This window comes from Podarcis gaigeae (genome assembly GCF_964106915.1).
Source record: "Podarcis gaigeae genome assembly, chromosome: 7".
NCBI lineage: Eukaryota > Metazoa > Chordata > Lepidosauria > Squamata > Lacertidae > Podarcis > Podarcis gaigeae.
In genome coordinates this window covers 46,301,140-46,320,952 of record NC_139683.1, presented here as the reverse complement: position 1 = coordinate 46,320,952, position 19,813 = coordinate 46,301,140, and the positions used below count along the sequence as shown (strand labels likewise).

Sequence of the window (19,813 nt, the reverse complement as noted above, 5' to 3'; positions counted from 1 at the left end):
TCTTCATTGTATTTCACGACTCGAAAATTGTGAAGTACAGTTAAAATTTGCTCCTTCAGTAAGTACTTGCCAAAGTGTATAATTACTTCTCTAGTAGTGCCACCATCTTAGCTGTGTGGCCCCGGAGCTCTAAACACTTGTTATTTTTCCTGGTGGATATCTCTAGTTCTGAATCAACAGTTTTAAGCCACTGAATAAGAAAGGCACCAGGTCTCTTCCTCTGCTGAGGAAACAATCCAATATACATCTTGCTCACTGGTAAGCCACACCCTCCCCCACCAGCTGGGATTGTTTTTATTATTTTGTGCTCAATTGTGCTGTATCATTTTTATGTTGCAATTCACCTAGAGAACAATGTTATTGGGTGCATTTATATAAATATAGTGAGTGAGTAAATAAATAAAAATTGGCAATAATGGGCATTCGCAGATCAGCCAAAAGGGATGTTCCCATTTGTGGGTTCCCTCCCCCCCCCCTCCACCGGGTCATATCAGGCTAACATACTCTATATGTTACTCATAACATACTCATAACACTGCTCTTTTAAGAGCAGTGGGAGTTAAAAGGAGAAATAGGGTTGTTATGAAAGAGTGGCCTTTACCATTTTTTCATGCACCACTGAGGATAGCAATGTCAACAAAAATAAGAAACATTTCATTTAGTCTTCCCAATAGACCATAAAAACAATCTGGAATAAAGAGGTTTTGTGAGTCTCTCCCCAACCCCCAACCCCACCGTACTGGCAACTGTGTTGTGCCATGTGTTTTAATAAACAAATACTGTAGTGTAGAGTGATCTTACCTAAAGATGAATCTGCATGGTTTCATAAGCTGGTGAGAAGAAGTGTTCAGTCTCCAGAGAATTAAGGAAATGAAAGCATCTAGCTATGCAGTAGTATCACCAAAGGAACAATTTCCTATTTGGTTTTCTTACAAATTTGCACAGAATCAATCAAGGTGACACCTAGGCATTGTTGCTCATACAAAATATAACACGCCAGTTCTTCACTGTAAGAGAGATTTCCTCTACATTAGTACTGCATCAGACTGGGACTCACTGTGCACCAATGTCTGCTAAAAACACACATTTGTAACATCTGTTGAAGACGCAGCAGGAAAATTAGGTCGTTGAGTTACTAGATCAAAAAGTCTCCAGAAATCAATGAACATTTTTACCACAATAAATTATTACAATGCAATCCAATAAAATGTGTGTAGAACTGTAGGTGGAAAGATTGCATTTAATCCCATGTTTCTGCCAACATGGCGTTAGGATTTGGAAAGGCATTATTTTACATTAACTTACCCAGCATTTCTTGAAAAGGTAGTATACAAATTAAAGAAATAACCTTATTATGTGGACAGAACCAACTGGTGCTAGTGATCTTTTGTGCACTATTCCCACTCTATCAATTATTTTTCTTCCAGTTGAATCAAATTGTGACCTTGGGTCAACCCATTTCCCCTCCACATGGTTCATGTCATCCTTTGTTTAGTTGTGCAAGTGTACCGCAGCCCACACTCATTCTGAATTGCAACATTTGGGGCTTGATATTGCACACGTGTGTGTGATATTGCACATATCAAAACATGTTTTCTTAAAAAGCTAAATAAAAGGTCCAACTTCAGCAGAAGCAGAACTGAATATAGAATCCCTGTTGGAGGAGCACACTTCACCCCTGGATACAATCATGCTGGGACTCTGGGTTTAGGAAAATAAGAAAGCTAATGCTTCTTAGAAGGAATAGGAAAGATCAAACTAAAGTGGAGAGGCAGCGAGCCATACTTCCATCACCACAAAACAAACTGAGAATAAAACGAGGCGGGACGATGCGAGAGTTAAATAGGCAGAGAGCAGTCACGTGGTTCAGAATCCTTGAAGCTCCTCCTCCTCTTCCGAGTCTCGGCGCTAAAAAGACTCCTCCCGGGCAGGAGGGGGCGCTGGCGGCTGCCTTCGGACTTCCGCAGTCTCAAAGGGATGGCGTCACCAGAGCGGGCCGCCGGTTGTTCGCCGATTCTTCCAGGAGGTGCTATGTCGCCGCCGCCGCTCTTCAGCTTGCCTGAGGCGCGGCTGCGTTTCACGGTGAGCGGGGAGGCGGGCTGGGGCGCGAATGCCGCCGCTGGCGACTCCGGAGAGCTGGGGCTTCCCGAGCGCCTGTCCTTTTCGCTTGAGCTCCCTTTTCATCCCCGCTTATATCCGGAATGGATGGGGACGAACTGGGTTGGCGGCGGGGGGAGAGAAGCCCACGCTGCTTTATGCATGCCCACCCCCCGAAAAAACGACGCACTCACACCCGGTCCTATTCCGTGGCGTTTCCTGCCCAATGAATGTGTTTAGAAATGTAGCACTTTCGGTGAACGTCGCTTCCCTCGGTGGCGGCGTCGTGGGCTGGGAAGGGCGGGGTATAAATAAAATGTATTATTACGGAGCTCCCTCTCTACCTGACCGTTTTCCACCCCCAAAGCCATAGGCTTCAGACCTGTTTGTTCTAACAGGTCGTTGAGTATTAATAAGAGGGACATCACTTGCATTCGTATCGACCACATTTTAACGCTAATATCTTCTGCACTTTGAAATTGTGTTTTTAAGCTTCGTTTTCAATGCCCGTACCTTTATTGTGGAAATGAATGGTGGGATATAAGCAATAACAGCTGTTTGGTGATAACCCACCACAGGGCGACATTGTCCTCCTTGAGAAGATGTCGAAATTTTGCTTCCAGTAGGGTGGCCAGATGCCCAAGGGGAGAGGGTTTCTGCACCTTTAATTGGTGTGTGGAGAAAGGAGTGTAAATAGAAGTAGCATGCTGGACCTGTGGTGATGTTCATTCATACAAATCACTGTTTTGTGCTACAGACAACTAGTGAGGGACGTGTATAACAGTTGAATGTAATATATGTTTAAAAAGTTTAACATTCGGTTTAATCACTGTAATTCATTATCTCATCTCTAATTCTAAAATGGAACTTTCAGGTGGTTTGCTTAGATTGAGTTATACACTGGTAAAATGTAGTCACATGAGTATTTCATTGTAGCCTGATTTTGTTTGATTGTAGCCTGATTTTACTTATTCAGTCTGCACTCCAAACATTCCAGTTTAATCATGTGAATTGGCCCCAATTCAACCAAAAACACATTTGTTATTTGCAGAGATGAAAGGATGCACTCCTAAGTCTACTTGGTTGAGAGTAAATAATACTTAAATATGTAGTGCTTTCTTCTGAGAAACTATGGTTTGGATTGTGCTTATGGGAGTACCGCATCCCATAGTCTCCTTTGACTGGACTTAACTGTCCAGGGGTCCTTTACCTTTACCCATCATGTTACATTTCCATATCTGTTTTCAAAACTGCATGGCTAAGGGCATGCATTTTTGCAGCGTTTAAAAGAATACACAAACCTTGAGGCACATTTTATGCTTACATTTATTATTTCTGATTGTCTCAAAAAGGGGATAGGATAAACAGTTTAAATTTTAGATTTAAACTTAGTTTTGATCGTTCAACAAGTGTACAAAATGTTAAGAAAATGACACAAGGTAAAAAAACCAAAAAACCATTAGAAGTTTGATCATTTGATTTGGAATGACCCAAGAAGTTTTTATGGTCTGAGTGTACATAAGTAATGAATCCTTTCCTTGTACTGAATATATTCAATTATAATTTGAACTTGTATTCTAATAATATGAGGTATAGCATGTTTTCATATGTGTAAAGTCTTGGACTTAAAGTACTAGAGCAATTAAATTCTAAGTAAATATGGAACTTTAAAATCCCTGTTATCCATGGTTGTGGTGAGAAGGCCCCGATGCATAAACTTTGCTAAAGTGAAGCAGTTCTGATTTGTGCCCGGGAACCATATGTTACCTATCTTAAATACCATCATGCAAGAAAGGTGGGTTATAAATTAATTTTGATATAGATTTACACATAGTATTGAACAGGAATACTACTTTAAAAACCTAATCTTCCCCACTTGCATTTTCTTCTCAGAACTCAACTCGAGATGCACTTAAGAACAAAACTATTAAACCTTTATTGAGTGCCTTCAGCCAGATACCTGGAAGGTAACCTTTAGTTTGCTTTTTCTTTCCTAACATGTATTTAATTATGTTGATATGGAAGACTTTGGCAAAATAGTCTTAACGCTTTTCTCCTCTGGTAGTGAAAATGAAAAAAAGTTTACCCTGGATCAAGCTTTCAGAGTTGCCTTGGAAGAAGAAATTGTGAGTACTACTTGTTGTAACTCTACATATCACTGTCAGCAGAAAGTGTATGGTTCCTTTCAAAGTAAAAAATGTATAATACCTATTACTTCTGATACGTCAGGAAAAATATGACCACCAAGGGAAGTCACCAAATCAGTTGAACCTTCAATGCTTTGATTGATCTTTTTGAAGAACCAAAAACTATAATTTCTTGGTGTTGTGTTGGAGGAAACCTGGACTGTGGTCCTGGACAACTGCAGCATCCATGTTGAGGTTGCTTCAGGGCTAGCTCAAGATCACATGATTTCCATGGCAACCACAGGACTGTCCCAGATAGTCACCAACTCAACACAGAGCAGGGCATACTCTTGATTTGGTCCTTGTCCCTAGTGGGGAGAGGGGTGGTCATAACCCCATTGTGAGGATTGGAACACTTTCTGGTGAAGTTTGGAGTTCTGGTAGCAGCCCCACTTTGAGGGAGTGAGGAAACCAATCAGATGGTCTTCACCAAGAGACAATGGAACCAGATAGGTTCCTGACTTCTCTGGGGGATTTCACATGGGATGGAGCTGGGGACCCTGTTGAGGCCCTGGTCTTGTTGTGGGGTGGGCAGATGAAGACAGCTGTTGATACAGTCACTCCTGAGGGCCCTCTTCAATGTTGCAGGGCCCACAAGACTTGATTATTGCAATGCAGCCTATGTGCAGCTGTCTGGTATAGAAGCCTCAACTGGTGCAATGTGCTGCAGCTATACTAGTGACAGGGAAAGACTACTGCCAGTGCATAACAGTGGTGCTTAAAGGCTTCCTCAGGTTACTCATATGTTACCAGGAAGGGTTCAAGGTTCTTGAATTCATTTACAAGGCCCTTTACAAAATGGGTCCGGGTTATCTTAAGGAATGCTTGATCCCCTCTATCCTGGCCCAATCACTGAGATTTTTTGGGGGGTGGGGAGTCTCTGTTGGTGGTTCCTCATGGGTCAGATGCATGGCTTGTAACTACTAGAAGTTGTACATTCAGTGTAGTGGACCAAGCCTGTGAAATTTTCTCCTTGCTGAACATCAGGCACACGACTAAGGAGGCATTTTAAAGTAGTGTTCAGTTTTATGATTTTTAAAATTGTTTTTATGTATGCTGCTTAGAAATGTAAATAATTAAGCAGACTATACATGTATTGGAGAAACCTGCATTGTTACTAGTGAGCTTTAAGTCCTGCTTCACTTGCTTTTGTCTAAGTCAGCCTTTCCGGATGTGTTACCCTTCAGATCTTCTGAACATCAGCTTGCATCATCCTTTACCATTGGCCATGCTGGCTGGGACTAATGGCAGTTGTGCTCCAAAGCATCTAGAGGGTAACACATTTGGAAAGACTGCTCTAAGCCATTGTCACAGTTTAATGTTGTTTCTTGACAATGTGCTGGTGTGGCTGTTGGTTTTTAGTGGATTTTCACCTGTAAAGTAACGTTTACTTTGTACTATATTTGTTCAGATAAACCAAGCTTCCTGTGAAAATGTCCTGGCTATCATATCACTTGTTATTAGTGGGGTTACAGAAGGTGAGTGTGGAACAGTTTTTCTGCTTGTTTATAAAATTTACAGGTGGCTTACAATAAATAAAATAGAATAAAATAATTAAAACCCCTGCTTTAAATACTCCTTAAATAATATTTTGTAATGTTCTGGCATCGTGCAGCCAATTGGGTTTGTTTTTTTCTGTGAGGAGGGGACACTGAGTGGCTTGATACCAAGTTTTTCTATTAGTAATTACTACTAGCTTTTTATTCCTATTTGACAACAACTGAACTGAAATTGCTTTTGAAAGTCTACTGTTTTCTAAGGCTGCAGTGCTAAATATGCTAGGAAGTAAGCATTACTGAAGACAGTGGGACTTACTTTTGGGTATATATATATATATATAGAGAGAGAGAGAGAGAGAGACTTGGGCTGTAAGACTAGATTTAAAGAATTGCACCTGTAAATCGAGTAAAAGATATTTTGATTAGCGTGTACATTGAATTGAAAAGTCTTTCAACATAAACAAATTGCAAGTCTCTTACAAATTTCTGAAGCTAATGTATTCTGACCCATGAAGGTATCTGCACTGCATCAACCCCTTTTGTCCTCTTGGGAGATGTTTTGGATTGCCTTCCTTTGGATCAATGTGATAGAATTTTCACCTTTGTGGAAAAGAATGTAACTACATGGAAATCTGTAAGTATTATTGTTCCAGGATAGATTTGTTTATTAGAAGATTTTTGGGTTTCTGTATTGCTTTCCAATATATACCTGTGATATATAGCTTTGTTAAGCCATTAGTTGCAAGAAAGAAAAGAAAGAAGCAATAACTCTTCCTTTCTGGAAGGATGATCCTAGAAGGTAGTGCTGGGCACTACTGTTGCGCCCCGTGTGGGGCATGCTCTGGGCTAGGCCTGATATAAAGTGACTGTTCTTCTTCTACAGTTAAGTGAATTTATTTACAGTATCAGTGTAACCTCCAACCTTCTTACTTAAAATGTTAACTGATTGCATCCTTTTGGCACTTTATTTTTAGAACACGTTTTATTCAGCAGGAAAGAATTACTTGCTGAGAATGTGCAATGGTGAGTAGTCTTGTTTCTCCACTTCATCCCCAGTTTGCACAACTTTCAGTGCAGTTCATCGAAACTTCACTCGTCTCCAAGCCAACTACATTTAAACAGTCCAGAGGTCCACCCCAAGGGCCTACTGGCAGTTCCCTCACTGCAAGAAGTGAGGTTACAGGGAACCAGGCAGAGGGCCTTCCTGGTAGTGGCACCCACCCTGTGGAATGCCCTCCTATCAGATGTCAAGGAAATAAACAACTATCTGACTTTTAGAAGACATCTGAAGGCAGCCGTGTTTAGGGAAGTTTTTAATGTCTGATGTACTACAATTTTTTAGATATGCTGCAAGCTGCCCAGAGTGGCTGAGGAAATCCTGGCCAGACTGGTGGGGTATAATAATAATAATAATAATAATAATAATAATAATAATAATATACAATTAAAGATAAAAAGCTATTGCACGTTGCAGCCAGACATGTGCTTCAGTTTGAACTCTTTGAAACAGGGTATTAGTATTGTGTGTGTATTCGAAGTTCAGAGAATTACTGCATGATTACTCAGAAGTAGTTCCTAGTGAGTTTGTTTGGGCTTGCTTCTCATTGCAGTTAGGACTGCAGTCTCAGCCAGGGCATAGTGGGAGCCCTCGCCTGTTGCATCCTCCTCACATTGCGCTCCAAAGCCCTGCCCCTGGACACGCCTGGGCGCTCTTGCCCTGGCTGGGAAGCTATGCTCCACTATTAGTCTTAGTTAGCCATGCGAGCGAAGTGAAGACGTTGGTTGCCTGTAGGACATTTATCAGGTCCTTAACATACCACAGTCTGCCCATGAGAGATTATAAAAATTCTGCAGCCATGATAAGATAAAAAACATATTCTCCTTATTTATCTCTTTGTTTAGACCTCCTGCGACGATTGTCTAAATCCCAAAATACAGTATTCTGTGGAAGAATCCAGCTATTCCTGGCTAGATTATTTCCACTTTCAGAAAAATCAGGTGAGATTTGTTAGTGTATAATGACATAAACATACTCAAATAGAAAAATGGAAGTTCTTTTCTAATTTTATTATGCTTGTAATCTGTTTAGTTATGTAGCCTGCCTTAGCCAAGGAACTCTCTGAAGTGGTAATGGTAGACATTTCCTGTCTTGTTTAATTGTAGCTAAAGTACAATTATTGTTTTTTATGCTGTTGATGAGAAACATCATATCTTATACTCTGTAAATTGACATATGCGAGTTACAAATGTCTTATTGGGTTTTGGGTATAATTCTGTTGTTCTTGGCTTTTAATGTGCATCCTTTTTTCTACAGGGCTTAATTTGCAAAGTCAATTTAATTTGGAAAATATCACAGTTTATAATACCAGTGAGCAAGACAGCACCCTTGGACAGAAGGTGGGTCATCTTTTTTTTCTATTATATTTTCCATTCTGTGGGATACCTGCAGAACAAGGCATAAAATAGCACTCTACTTTCTATATACTGAACAAATACACATGCAACTCTCAAAAGAGGGCAAACAATTACTAATATACATGTGAAGATAATTTATTTTAAGTATCGGTTTTAAATTTTAGCGCTTTTCTGAACTAGAGTCTTAAGGGGAGACGGCACAAGGTGGAGGAAATTGCTGTGTCCTATCTGAGCTCTTTGCGTAGTTTACTAATTACTTAGAATTCCAGTGATAAAGAATATTTTAATATTTAATCTGCATCTAATTTTCTGGTACAAAGCCCTTTTTCAGCATTATTAATTCTAAATGCCCTCTTTCTCTTCAGCATGTTGAGGAGAGAGATGAAGGGATGGATGTAGAGGAAGGTGAGATGGGAGATGATGAAGCTCCTACAAGTTGGTAAGCTCTTAGACCAATTTAAGCCATTGGTTTGTTCTAAAATGGGAGGAAAATGCATGAAATATCTTATGTGGCTAGAGCAGGGGTGAGGAGCCCCTGGTCCTCCAGTTATTGAGGAACTATAGCTCCCATAAGTCCCAGTTGTAGTCCGGAAACCTCTGGAGGGCTACAGATTTCATGTCCTCTTATCAGGATAATGTTTATAAACAGTTTCATCCAACTAACTTGTATTGGAGTGGAAAATATTTCTGGGTGGCTAGTGATATACGTAATGCAGTTAATTTGATTAGCTTGGTATTCATTAATATAATATATCTAGCTTTGACTTAAATGGTTGCAAGAGTGTCCTCTGCCACTGTTTTGTGACAATTGAAAATTGGAGCTGTATTGGTGGATTATCAAGTCTTTGCTCGCATGTCTAAGGAACCAAATGAGAAGTGTAGATAGAACTAGTAAGCATAGCAGAGGCAAATAATGCTTTCCTTCAGGTGTGCAAGATTTTTTAAAAATAGAGAATTCACAACATTGTAGCTTCTTAATTAAAAATGTCATCGTTCACTAGAGACATTCCACAGCCACTAGATGGGCTTTATTTAGTTATATACAGCATTTTCTAAAAGGGGATTCTTGACAGAGAGGCATTTACCATTTACCATTAATGTCTTTCACATTAATTCTATTGAGTTGAAGAGGGAAATTGGACAAATTTCCTGCCTGCATTCTAATTGGGCACCTCATGTGGGGTATAAATTTAAATGATAAATGAATGTATCTTCAGGAATAAGCAGAAGTGTGTGAGAGTTTATATGTTAAATATTTTGTTAGTTCCATTCCAATAGATTACAACCTGTATAGAAAGTTCTGGTCACTTCAAGATTACTTTCGGAATCCAGTGCAGTGTTACGAAAAGCTTTCGTGGAAAACGTTTCTGAAGGTAATGCTTTGTGACTATTTTTTCTCTAAGGTCTGTTTTGTGCACACTCTCTTTGCTGTGTAACTGCCCTGTTTGACCTGTGTAAACAACGGTATTGATAGATGGTGGCATATATCATTGGAGGACGTGTAGGTCCTTGATAAATGAACTGACACCAGGCTGTGTAATAGTGTTTGACAAAGTACCGTATTTTTCGCCCTATAGGGTGCACTTTTTCCCCTCCAAAAATGAAGGGGAAATGTGTGCATCCTATGGGGCGAATGCAGGCTTTCGCTGAAGCCTGGAGAGCGAGAGGGGTCGGTGCGCACCGACCCCTCTCGCTCTCTGGGTTTCAGGAAGCTATCCTCCCAGCCCCGCAAGCTCCCAGAGTGATGCCGAAGCTGCGCTCAGCTTCGGCATCGCTCTGGCTCCCGTTCTAGGGGCTGGGGTCGGGGGAAGCTGGGGCTTCCTCCAGCCCCACGCCTGGGGGAGGGGATAATTTTTTCCCTTTATTCCCCCCCCCCCCCCAAATCTAGGTGCGTCCTATGGGGCGAAAAATATGGTAGATAAATGTTAAAGTTGGACTCTGCAAAGGAGCATCAGTAGATCAGCATTTTGCATATCAAATTTCAGGTCTGATTTGTGGATGTGATTGTCCTTAAATATTGCATTTTATTTTTTTCAATTTTAACAAGTACTCTGAAGAAGTATTGGCTGTCTTTAAGAGCTACAAGTTGGATGACACCCAAGCGTCGAGAAAGAAATTGGAAGAGCTGAAAGCTGGCGGGGAGCATGTTTACTTTGCTAAATTCCTCACAAGTGAGAAGGTATTGTCTTTGTTGTTCTCAACTTGCATGAAAACTAGCTTTTGTGGGCAAAGGAGTGTTACCTTACCAATGGGGAATAATTAGTTGGAATCTTGGGTGGTCTTCAACTAAGTTCTATTCATAGTAGACCTGTTGAAATTATCATTAATTTCAGTGGGCCTGCTTTGAGTAGAACTGATATAGGATACTACCCATCCTGCATTGTTGGGCCCCTGGTTAACTTTTACCGCTCTGTATTTCTATTTATGTTGTAAAATACATTGCAGGAGGCTTTCTATCCACCTGTGCATCTTTTCTTTCAGTTAATGGATTTACAGCTGAGTGACAGCAACTTCCGCCGACACATCCTATTGCAGTATTTAATATTATTTCAGTATCTAAAGGGACAGGTGAAATTTAAAAGGTAGGTTAGTATTATTAAATTTGAACTAATTTGATTTTTTTTTATGCTTTATTTTTAACCGTATAAAATCCCTGAGAAACTTTTTTTAATTGTTCCCCATTATGGAGGAGGGAACTGTGATCTAGGAGGTGGGCATTTTCACCAATACTTCCTTTCCCTTGCAGCTGCCAGCAGTCCCTCACATCCATTTCTGGTGGGTCCATGAACCTTCCAGAATAGCTCTTCAGGGACCATGGGGGTGGGAATCGTTAATACTCAAATTATTAACTGAAATATGTGGAACATCAGTCTTCTTGACATACGTGATGGCTTGCTTTCTAGTTCAAACTACATTTTGACAGATGAGCAGTCTCTGTGGATTGAAGATACTACAAAATTAGTTTACCAGGTCAGTGATATAGACTGCGGGCAATATATGTACAAGTTGGTCAGTTTTGGTTTTGTTTTTGTTTTGTTACATTTGAAAAAATCAAGTTTGGTTAAGCTATTTAGATTGTGAAGCACAATTTGGATAATTAGAAACCAAAATATATTACTTTGTATTTATGATATTTCTGAAGCTGCAGTCCTAACTTTGGATGCTGCAACCTTTGGCTAACTCTTTGACATCTGGTAACAGCTTCTTTCAGAAAATCCTCCCGATGGAGAGAGATTCTCAAAAATGGTAGAGGTGAGTGACCTCTTCATAAATAGAACTGAATAAAATTTTAGATGAGTACCATCCACTTAAATGGGGTTTTCGTCAAAACAGTGAAATGACAGTTTCAAGTGCCATACTGATGCTTGCTTACTGATAATGTCTGCTGGCACTTTGCCCTCTAACTACAAGATATTCTCCATGGAACTGTGACAAAGTTGCACGAATATGTGTGGGGTTGGGTACAGAGATCCCCTTCTATGAATGGAAGGGTCTTTCCATTTATGAAATGCAGTGTGATCAAGTGAAGGCTGGCAGTCCCTGTGCCACCAGCAACACTCTTCCAGCAGGTCCCTCAATTAGAGCAGATTTTTGCTGAACTAAGGAGCCTGAAGGGGGAATTGGCAATTTTTTTCTTCCCACACTCTTCCTCTAGCAAGAGTGTCCTGTGAATAGAACAGAATTCTGAATCCGACCCATATTAAAAAAAGATTACCTTTTCCCACTGTCAGAAGTAAACAGAGATTGTATTTCTACTCTGACCTCTACCCTAGATACCTGATACATTCATAATGCAGATTTCTTTAAATGAAGAATGCTAATACTGAAGGTGACAGTAACTCACACTGACACATTAGTTTGTTTTTGCTCTTATAGCACATATTAAACACTGAAGAGAACTGGAATGCATGGAAAAACGAAGGTTGCCCAAGTTTTGTGAAGGAAAGGTAAGTTCAAAAACGTTGTTTAGAGATTGTATTATATCGGATCAACATTCAGGTTCAAGGCTTCATCTTCTTGTTATACCTGTGTTTATATAAAAGGTTTTCAAGCTAATAAACAGGTTGTGCTGTATTAAACTATTTAGAAACAAATTCATATCAGGGAGCTCCCCCCCCCCCCCCGGATACATAACAGGTCAGCCAAGATTTTCAGCAGGGGGCCTGACCCTTAGACCTTGTGGGGGGTCGGACTATAATTTTTAAAAAAATAATGAATGAATTCCTATGCCCCACAAATAACCCAGAGATGCATTTTAAATAAAAGGACACATTCTACTCATGTAAAAACATGCTGATTCCCGGACCGTCCACAGGCCAGATTTAGAGGGCGATTGGACCGGATCTGGCCCCCGGGCCTTAGTTTGTCTACCCATGATACATAACCTTGGTAGGTTCTTGTCATTTTACGGACCTCTGCTTTGAGATTTTGAAGAACAGCTAAGGAAAATGTCTAAGGAGCTTGGGTTGGCATTTTAACATAAAAATGAAACACAATTATTTGCCCAAGTAGAACAGGTAATAGCTGTACATCTTTGCACCATTCTGCTTGTTAACCTTAGCATATCTGTTCTGCAGACCAACTGATCCCAAGCCAATAAGACTCTTTGTGAGAAAGAGACCAGTTCCTGAAGATTTCCTGGGGAAAGGACCTAACAGAAAAATTCTGATGGGGAAGTATGTTAAACCTTTATAGTTCATCATCTATATATCTGTAATCTTTTATAGATCACTTAATGATATGAAAGCGGTTATTTTGAGGTTTTGTTAAATTATAAATGTCAGTAAATAAATTTATTTCTGACATTTTTAGGTTGCCGTTCATCACATTAAAAAGATCCCAGAAAAACAGAAAACACAATGATTAAACAAACCAAGTAATTTTTTAAAAAACAAGTCCTTTTTAAAAAACAACACTTTATTTAAGGTAGATAAGGACAAGATGAAATTATACAATTGAATATAAATATAGATGGGAAATGGCTATGCATAGTGAATACTTATCTACTTTAAAAAATTGTCACCTATGATCTTTTTCCTTTACTTCTTTATTTTTCCTTTGTTCTTTTTTTCTTTTTTCTGATATCTTTCATTTCACTCCTTTATTGTGAATAGCATTTTATAGAGGTATAAATAACTGTAAATATGAAAAGAGACAAAGTATTCTCTAATTTTTTTCCTTGGTTATATGTATTTTCTTTTTCTTTTGTATTTTTTTGTTGTTGTAAATATGTATGTTTTCTAACGTACTTAATATAAATAAATTCTAATTTAAAAAAAAAAAAAACCAAGTAATTCAACTGTTAATGAGTACAGCAGTATGAGAATGCCCGGGGGGGCAGTCTTACTCATTTAATTTGAATGCTCGTGGAAATGAAATCATGGAAGTGTAGAGTTGGGTCAAGTCTAACCCCTGCATTGCAGGAATCCTGCTCACAGCTGCGCCTGGGTGGGCTCGAACTACCAACCTTCTGGTTAACAGCCATTGACCCATTGCACCACACATTTTTACATACTAGTGGAACCCCATCAATATCTCTACCATCTGTATTTCCAGGGGAAGGGCATTCCACAGCTGTGGCCTGCAATAAAGAAAACTCTCTAGTGCAGGCATAGGCAAACTTGGCCCTCCAGATATTTTGGGACTACGACTCCCATCATCCCTGGCCACTGGTCCTGTTAGCTAGGGATGATGGGAGTTGTAGTCCCAAAACATCTGGAGGGCCCAGTTTTCCTATGCCTGCTCTAGTGTCACCGTATAGTGCTAGTGTGGGAAACCTTTGGCCTTCCGGGTGTTGCTGAACTGCAACTCTCATCGTCCTCAGCCATTGGCCGTGCTTGCTGGGGTTGATGGGAGATGTAGTTCAGCAATATCTGGAGGGCAAAAGGGCCACAGCTTTTATAGCAGACCATGACTACTGACAGAACAAGGTGCAAGGCCCATACATAATTGTTGACAGTATTTCCTGTTCATTTTATCTCTATTTTAATTTTTCTTAAGACTTGGGCCTCTTTCAGAAACAGTGTGTATTGAAGTTTCCTACATAGGAATTTAAAGGTGTTAGATCTGATTTCTTACATGAGAAGTTTGGTACAATAATGTGTGTGTGTGTGTGTGTGTGTGTGTGTGTGTGTGTGTGTTTTAGACCATTAATTTCTTTTTCTTTTTTTCACTTTGAAGAAGCCCCTCTTTGCAAAATATCTGGCTCATCAAAACACACTTCATAACAATGCAGTGACCTGCTTTTTCATTCTCATTTTAGTGAAGAGTTGACTCGACTCTGGAATTTATGCCCTGATAACATGGAAGCTTGTAAATCTGAGACCCGGTAAGTCATAGGAAAAGAATATGGCAGGGTGGTCCATAATAAAACCAGTTGGAACTCTTGTGGCCAGTGGTACATCCTAAAGTAATATGGCAGTTTTATAATAATGTTTGTTTGCTCACTTTCTTTTATTACATTTATATCCTGTTTTGTTCACCATGGATCTCAAGGTAGTTTCTAAGTCACCCATCCAGGCACTGACCAGACCTGCTTAGCTTCAGTCAGATGGTGGCCTTATGTGCCTTCAGATTATAACCTGGGACTGTTAATGTATATATATTGTAAAAGGAGCATTGCTTCTTTAAAAAAATGATTTTTGTCAAGTCCTAGGCAGGTCAATTGACTTTATTTACTGTGCCTTTCAGTTTTTCAAGGTGGCTTGCCCATATGGGAGCTGCTTCTTGGAGAAAGCTGTATTATTTCTTTGTTTCATATTTTATTTCATAGAATTTATATACCATTTAATTGTAAAACAAACAAAACCTCAAAACAGTTTTTAAAAGCTGAAAGCCAGAATACCCATGAAGTGATTTGAATGAATTGATGTAGAGAGGGTGAGGAGATAATTAAGGGGCTTGCAGTAAGTTTCTTACCGGTATTAGGGCATGAGGTATCACAAAGGACATCTGCTAGATATTTCACCTATAATGTTTGTTCCTATAATTGCAAACATGGATTTAATCCAAATAGTAGTATTTCTTGATGCTTTGTTATGGATGGAATACTTTTTGCATGTTTCACAGATTCAGATATGCTGTATCACAGTAAAAGGAAAAGTCTTCAATTCACTGAGCTGTTCAACCACAATAGAACCTACATCAAAAATGCTGATGACAGTAGAAAAAATAGTATTTTTTTCTCATTTGATTGTTGGCCACTCTTATATTGAAGGAATTGCAACTAAGATGTGGAAACATGAAGGCAGTCTAGAAAGTTAAACACTAAATCTGACTTTTATTTTCTAGAGAATATATGCCAACATTGGAAGAGTTCTTTGAAGAGGCTATTGAACAGGCAGATCCCGAAAACATGGTTGATAAAGAGTTTAAGTATGTACTGCAGATCATTTTTCATTGCCGTTTACATTTCTCATCCATGTTGCACTGATTTGTTCATCTGCTTCAAACATAGTTTGGCTTGCACAACAAAGCTGAGAAAACAAGCTCCTTTTTCCTAGATGCCAAATGGCAGACTAATTCTGACTTTGATGGCAGGGTTGTGAATAATTCTAACTACGGCTGGAGAGCACTACGGCTATTGGCACGTAGAAGCCCCCACTTCTTCCAGCCAACCAATCAGCAATTCAAGAGTTTACCAGAATACCTCGAAAACATGGTCATCAAATTAGCTAAAGAACTACCTGTAAGTAGTAAAACACCTTTGATTATCTCTTTAAATGCCTATAACTCTCTGCCCTTAAACTGCAAGCAGATGATTTTGATGGTGTGTTTTGTCTTTGTAACATTTAGCATTTGTGAAAAGAACTCTCATCAGGAGGGAGACATGAATTTTGGGTTTAAAGGATCCTTTTTGCTTCGTACGTCTACTTTTATTTTGGCTCATGATCTTCCTTGGAAGAATTCAGCCTTGTGGGCTGGACATACTCTTGGCCTTTTAATATACAGGAAAAAATAAGAGAACTGGAATTTGTCTTGACAATGAAGCTTTTAGTTAGTTCTGGGAAGTCAATTTGAGCGAGTGATTATTTTTTGGAACCAGTTACTAAGAATTTATTTTCATTGCAATGGGATGTAATTTCTGTCTTCTTAGCAGTTTTGCATGGGAATTCATAGAAACATTGATTTACAGTACCTTAAAAGAATATTTAGTAGTAGTTTTAGAATAGATATCTGTATAAAAACAAGGTATGGTTTCTTTATAAATTCCAAATGTCTCTTTCTAAACTGTTCTGCTACATGTAGGTCAGGAATCACCATGTAGCAAATTCTTTTTAAGTACAAATCCATTCGGTGATATTTAGTTCTCTCATTATAGCCTCCTTCCGAAGAAATTAAAACAGGCGAGGATGAAGATGAGGAAGATAATGATGCTTTGTTAAAGGAAAACAATGAAAGTAAGACAGTGTTCTTGGGGTTTTCCCATTTTCCTCAACACGTGTTGTAAAAGGAGTATGTGAGCAGACCCACATTCCCCCCAAGTTCATCCTGTCTACTGCTTCTGAGTAGCAGTAATAATGCTTAAGTCCCATGTTCAGAAAGAGGAGCCACACAAAGGCACAAAACCAGGGCCTCCTAATCCTTCATACTTTATTTCACCCTGGCCTTCTTGATGGATAGTCTGTGCTTGTTAAATGAGTAGACCTTGAGAGTACTGTCTCTCCTCAAGTTTTTTCCCTGCATCTATCATAGCTCCTTTGTGCAAACTCTCTTCTTCCAAAACAGCATCACCTTGTCAACAGTTGCTCAACTCGCTCATCGGCTATGTTCTATGAAAACTATTGGTATATATTTCCACCTGAAGCAAGTCAGTTTGAGAATTTGTCCTCTTCTTCTAAAGCTAGTTTTCAAAGACCATCCTTCCAGTTCCATCTCCTGCCTCACAATTTGTGAATCAGTGTCTGTCCCTAAGCTTGGCATATCCTTGATTGTTCCTTTCCATACCTTTTGGTCTGCTTATTTTTTGTGTTTCTTATTAAATTCATTTGCATGATGACTTCCTTCCTCATGTGATCACTTCATATCCAGTTTGCTCTCTGATTCATGCTATAATTTCATGCAAGTCTTCTATGCTTATTCATCAGTGTCCCCTCACCCTCCACAATAGTACTGAAAAATCAGCCTTGCTTTAGTTCCCTCAGTGGAATCCTGCTTATGTACTTACCTGCTCTGTTGCATTCTCTCATTTTGGTAGCTTTTGTTCTCCTTTTGTTTACTAATTTTACTTCCCATCCTCTCTATTTCAGCAGAAATCTGCCTTTCCCTTTGCTGTATCTCACTCCTACTTGTTTTTAAAAGTTCAAATACCCCCTTCCTGACAATGTCTCTTACCAGCTACATGTGAACCTTTCCCCGCTCCTTGGCCATCCAGTTTTCATTTCATTGAGGGCTGTTTCCGAAATATATTGTAAATGAACGTGACCAATAAACAATAGTCATTAACACTGGGGAATAGGCAGCTTTCTTTTGGAGCAGTTAGGGATTCCTTTTGAACTTGCAAAACAAAGGCAAATCAGCTGGGCAATTTCAATGCTTAGTAAATTAAGACAGCTGTCTAAAATCACAGATTGACTTAAAAGTAATGGTTGAGGTTTGCACTTTCAGGGAATATAAAAGTAGCCTAACAAGTGATCTGTCTATATGCACCTTCTGTAATATGATTTTAAGATAGTAGAATTTAAATAAAACTTGGAAGCATGAATGTAGAAGGATAATTCTTTACTGAAACTGGAAAATGCTAACAAGCTGTTAGTTTTCAGAAACAGGTTTGTTGAGTGCAGCATTATACAATGCTATTATCTAAATATTCTTTTTTATGTTTGATTTTAGGTCCAGATGCTCAACGGGATAAACTTGTAACAGGAGAACAAATAGAGTTGCTTGCTAACAAGCTTGGAGAATACTGGAATGTTCTGGCCCCATATTTGGAAATGAAAGACACCGATATAAGGCAAATTGAATCAGATAGTGAAGATGTGAAGATGAGAGCTAAGCAGCTGCTTGTTACTTGGCAAGACCAAGAAGGGATCCACGCTACAATGGAAAATCTGATTACTGCATTGAACAAAGCTGGATTAAATGACCTTGCAGAAAGCCTAACAAACGATAGCGAAAACAACAGCTAAAATAGGTGTTAAACAAGGAAAAAGAAGCTGTTGTTGCTAAGTAACAACCCAACATTTGATAGATCAGTTTAATTTGGTAAGCAATAAAACATTTTAAAGTAACCTTCTGTCTAGAAATTCCAGGAATAAATGAATTGTTAGAGCTGTTCCAAAGCAGATAGGAAGGTTACTGACTTTTTCCATGGAATATGGGTGGTGAAGGGACATAGTACACAAATAGTCCTTACATAATTTGAGATGCCTTAAGTGCTCAAATTCTATGAAGATTGGAGAACGATTGCTCTTGGTTAGGGATTCCTCCCCAATGTACATGTGGCTAAAAATGTTGTAACGTCCTTTAGTGAAAATTAGGTGGCTGTTCAGTAAACGTGTGTTAGTATTATAGCAAATGGGAAATCACTGAACAGAACTGTACTGCTGTTTCAAAGTGGTCCCAATATAATACTGATAGAATGGTATCTCCCTGGTCTCTCACCTTGCCCTTGCCCCTAGTTCTGTATGGAAATGATGCACAAGAGAAAGCTGCCTCTAGATCATTCTTTGCAAACTTCAAATGTGTAGACTAAAATTCTCACTACCTCTTGAGAGCTTCGTTGGCTGGGCTTGATAAGTGTAAGCCAAAACAGTAGGAGAGCAGCATGCTGAATTACTCTGGTTACTTATTAAGGCCATGGAAATAGCTTTTTAATAATCTTAATGAATGATCATTCTATGCTTGTAGTGTTTTATGCATGAAATTATGACCGTTTGAAGACCTATTTTATATACAGCAAGTGTCTGATCATTCTAAGGTACTTCATTGTAGTGGAAGTCTCTCCTGTTGATAGCAGTGTTATAACTAGATGTTCAGTTTTGGCTTGGGCTTTTGTAGTGCTGTTTTAGAGTGCTAGGTCCTACAAAGTCTCTGTGGGATATAGGATACAGTATAGATGTACAGTGAAGGGCAATACATGTTTATGGGTCTGGCTCATTAAGGTTTGTCAATTCCTGGTAACTGGCATTCTGTTAGTTTCTGTTCCCGCTGTAGATATTCTGACTTCAGAGCTACTAGGCCTTCTCACTGCAACAAAATTTAAAATATGCCCAGAAAAGGATCACAATATGAAGAGGCTGATTAGGATTCCCCTTTAAGCTTACCAAATTAGTGCTTTAGCAGATCATTTTGTCCCGCCTTTTGTGATGCAGTGTGAAAAGATGAGCTGAGCTATGGAAGAACCCCCAGGATTTAAACATGAAATGTTCTTATGGGTCAAGTCGATGATGCACTTTCCCAGAAAATGCTTGCTCTTGCCTTGCTGAAGTTGTGAAATACCACACTTAATATGTTCATATTACTCTAAGTATCATAGCGCCTCTCTGTGGATAAATTATAAAGTGTGCTTTCTTATAAGGAATGTATTTGCTTTCACATCATTCCCTAGGTATGCTTATATACCTGACCAAATACAGTGCCATTGCTGTAGCTAATCAAGTTTGGGCCTAACCATGA

At 39.2% G+C, this 19,813-nt stretch overlaps 1 protein-coding gene across 2 annotated transcripts; it reads left to right on the top strand.

Moving 5' to 3' along the window:
- The first annotated feature begins 1,921 nt into the window (after window positions 1–1,921).
- Window positions 1,922–19,714, top strand: THOC1 (THO complex subunit 1). Of its 2 annotated transcripts, XM_083749615.1 has the most exons (21): window positions 1,922–2,082; window positions 3,991–4,064; window positions 4,163–4,223; window positions 5,695–5,761; window positions 6,298–6,416; window positions 6,757–6,805; window positions 7,685–7,780; window positions 8,097–8,179; window positions 8,563–8,636; window positions 9,462–9,570; window positions 10,245–10,376; window positions 10,679–10,779; window positions 11,101–11,167; window positions 11,399–11,449; window positions 12,074–12,144; window positions 12,775–12,873; window positions 14,460–14,525; window positions 15,488–15,571; window positions 15,737–15,884; window positions 16,518–16,596; window positions 18,029–19,714. In XM_083749615.1, exons 1-21 carry the CDS (start codon window positions 1,978–1,980, stop codon window positions 18,322–18,324), a joined length of 2,031 nt encoding a protein of 676 aa, XP_083605741.1. In that variant the 5' UTR covers window positions 1,922–1,977; the 3' UTR covers window positions 18,325–19,714. The 2 variants fall into 2 exon arrangements, with proteins under 2 accessions (XP_083605741.1, XP_083605742.1); XM_083749616.1 differs by lacking the exon at window positions 16,518–16,596.
- The last annotated feature ends 99 nt before the right edge of the window (window positions 19,715–19,813 follow it).

Coding starts and splice junctions, on each gene's coding strand:
- THOC1 (XM_083749615.1), top strand. CDS start 1,978: ATGGCGTCACCAGAGCGGGCCGCCGGTTGTTCGCCGATTCTTCCAGGA. Junction 8,180..8,562: donor ACAGCACCCTTGGACAGAAG/GTGGGTCATCTT, acceptor CTTTCTCTTCAG/CATGTTGAGGAGAGAGATGA. Junction 16,597..18,028: donor GTTAAAGGAAAACAATGAAA/GTAAGACAGTGT, acceptor GTTTGATTTTAG/GTCCAGATGCTCAACGGGAT.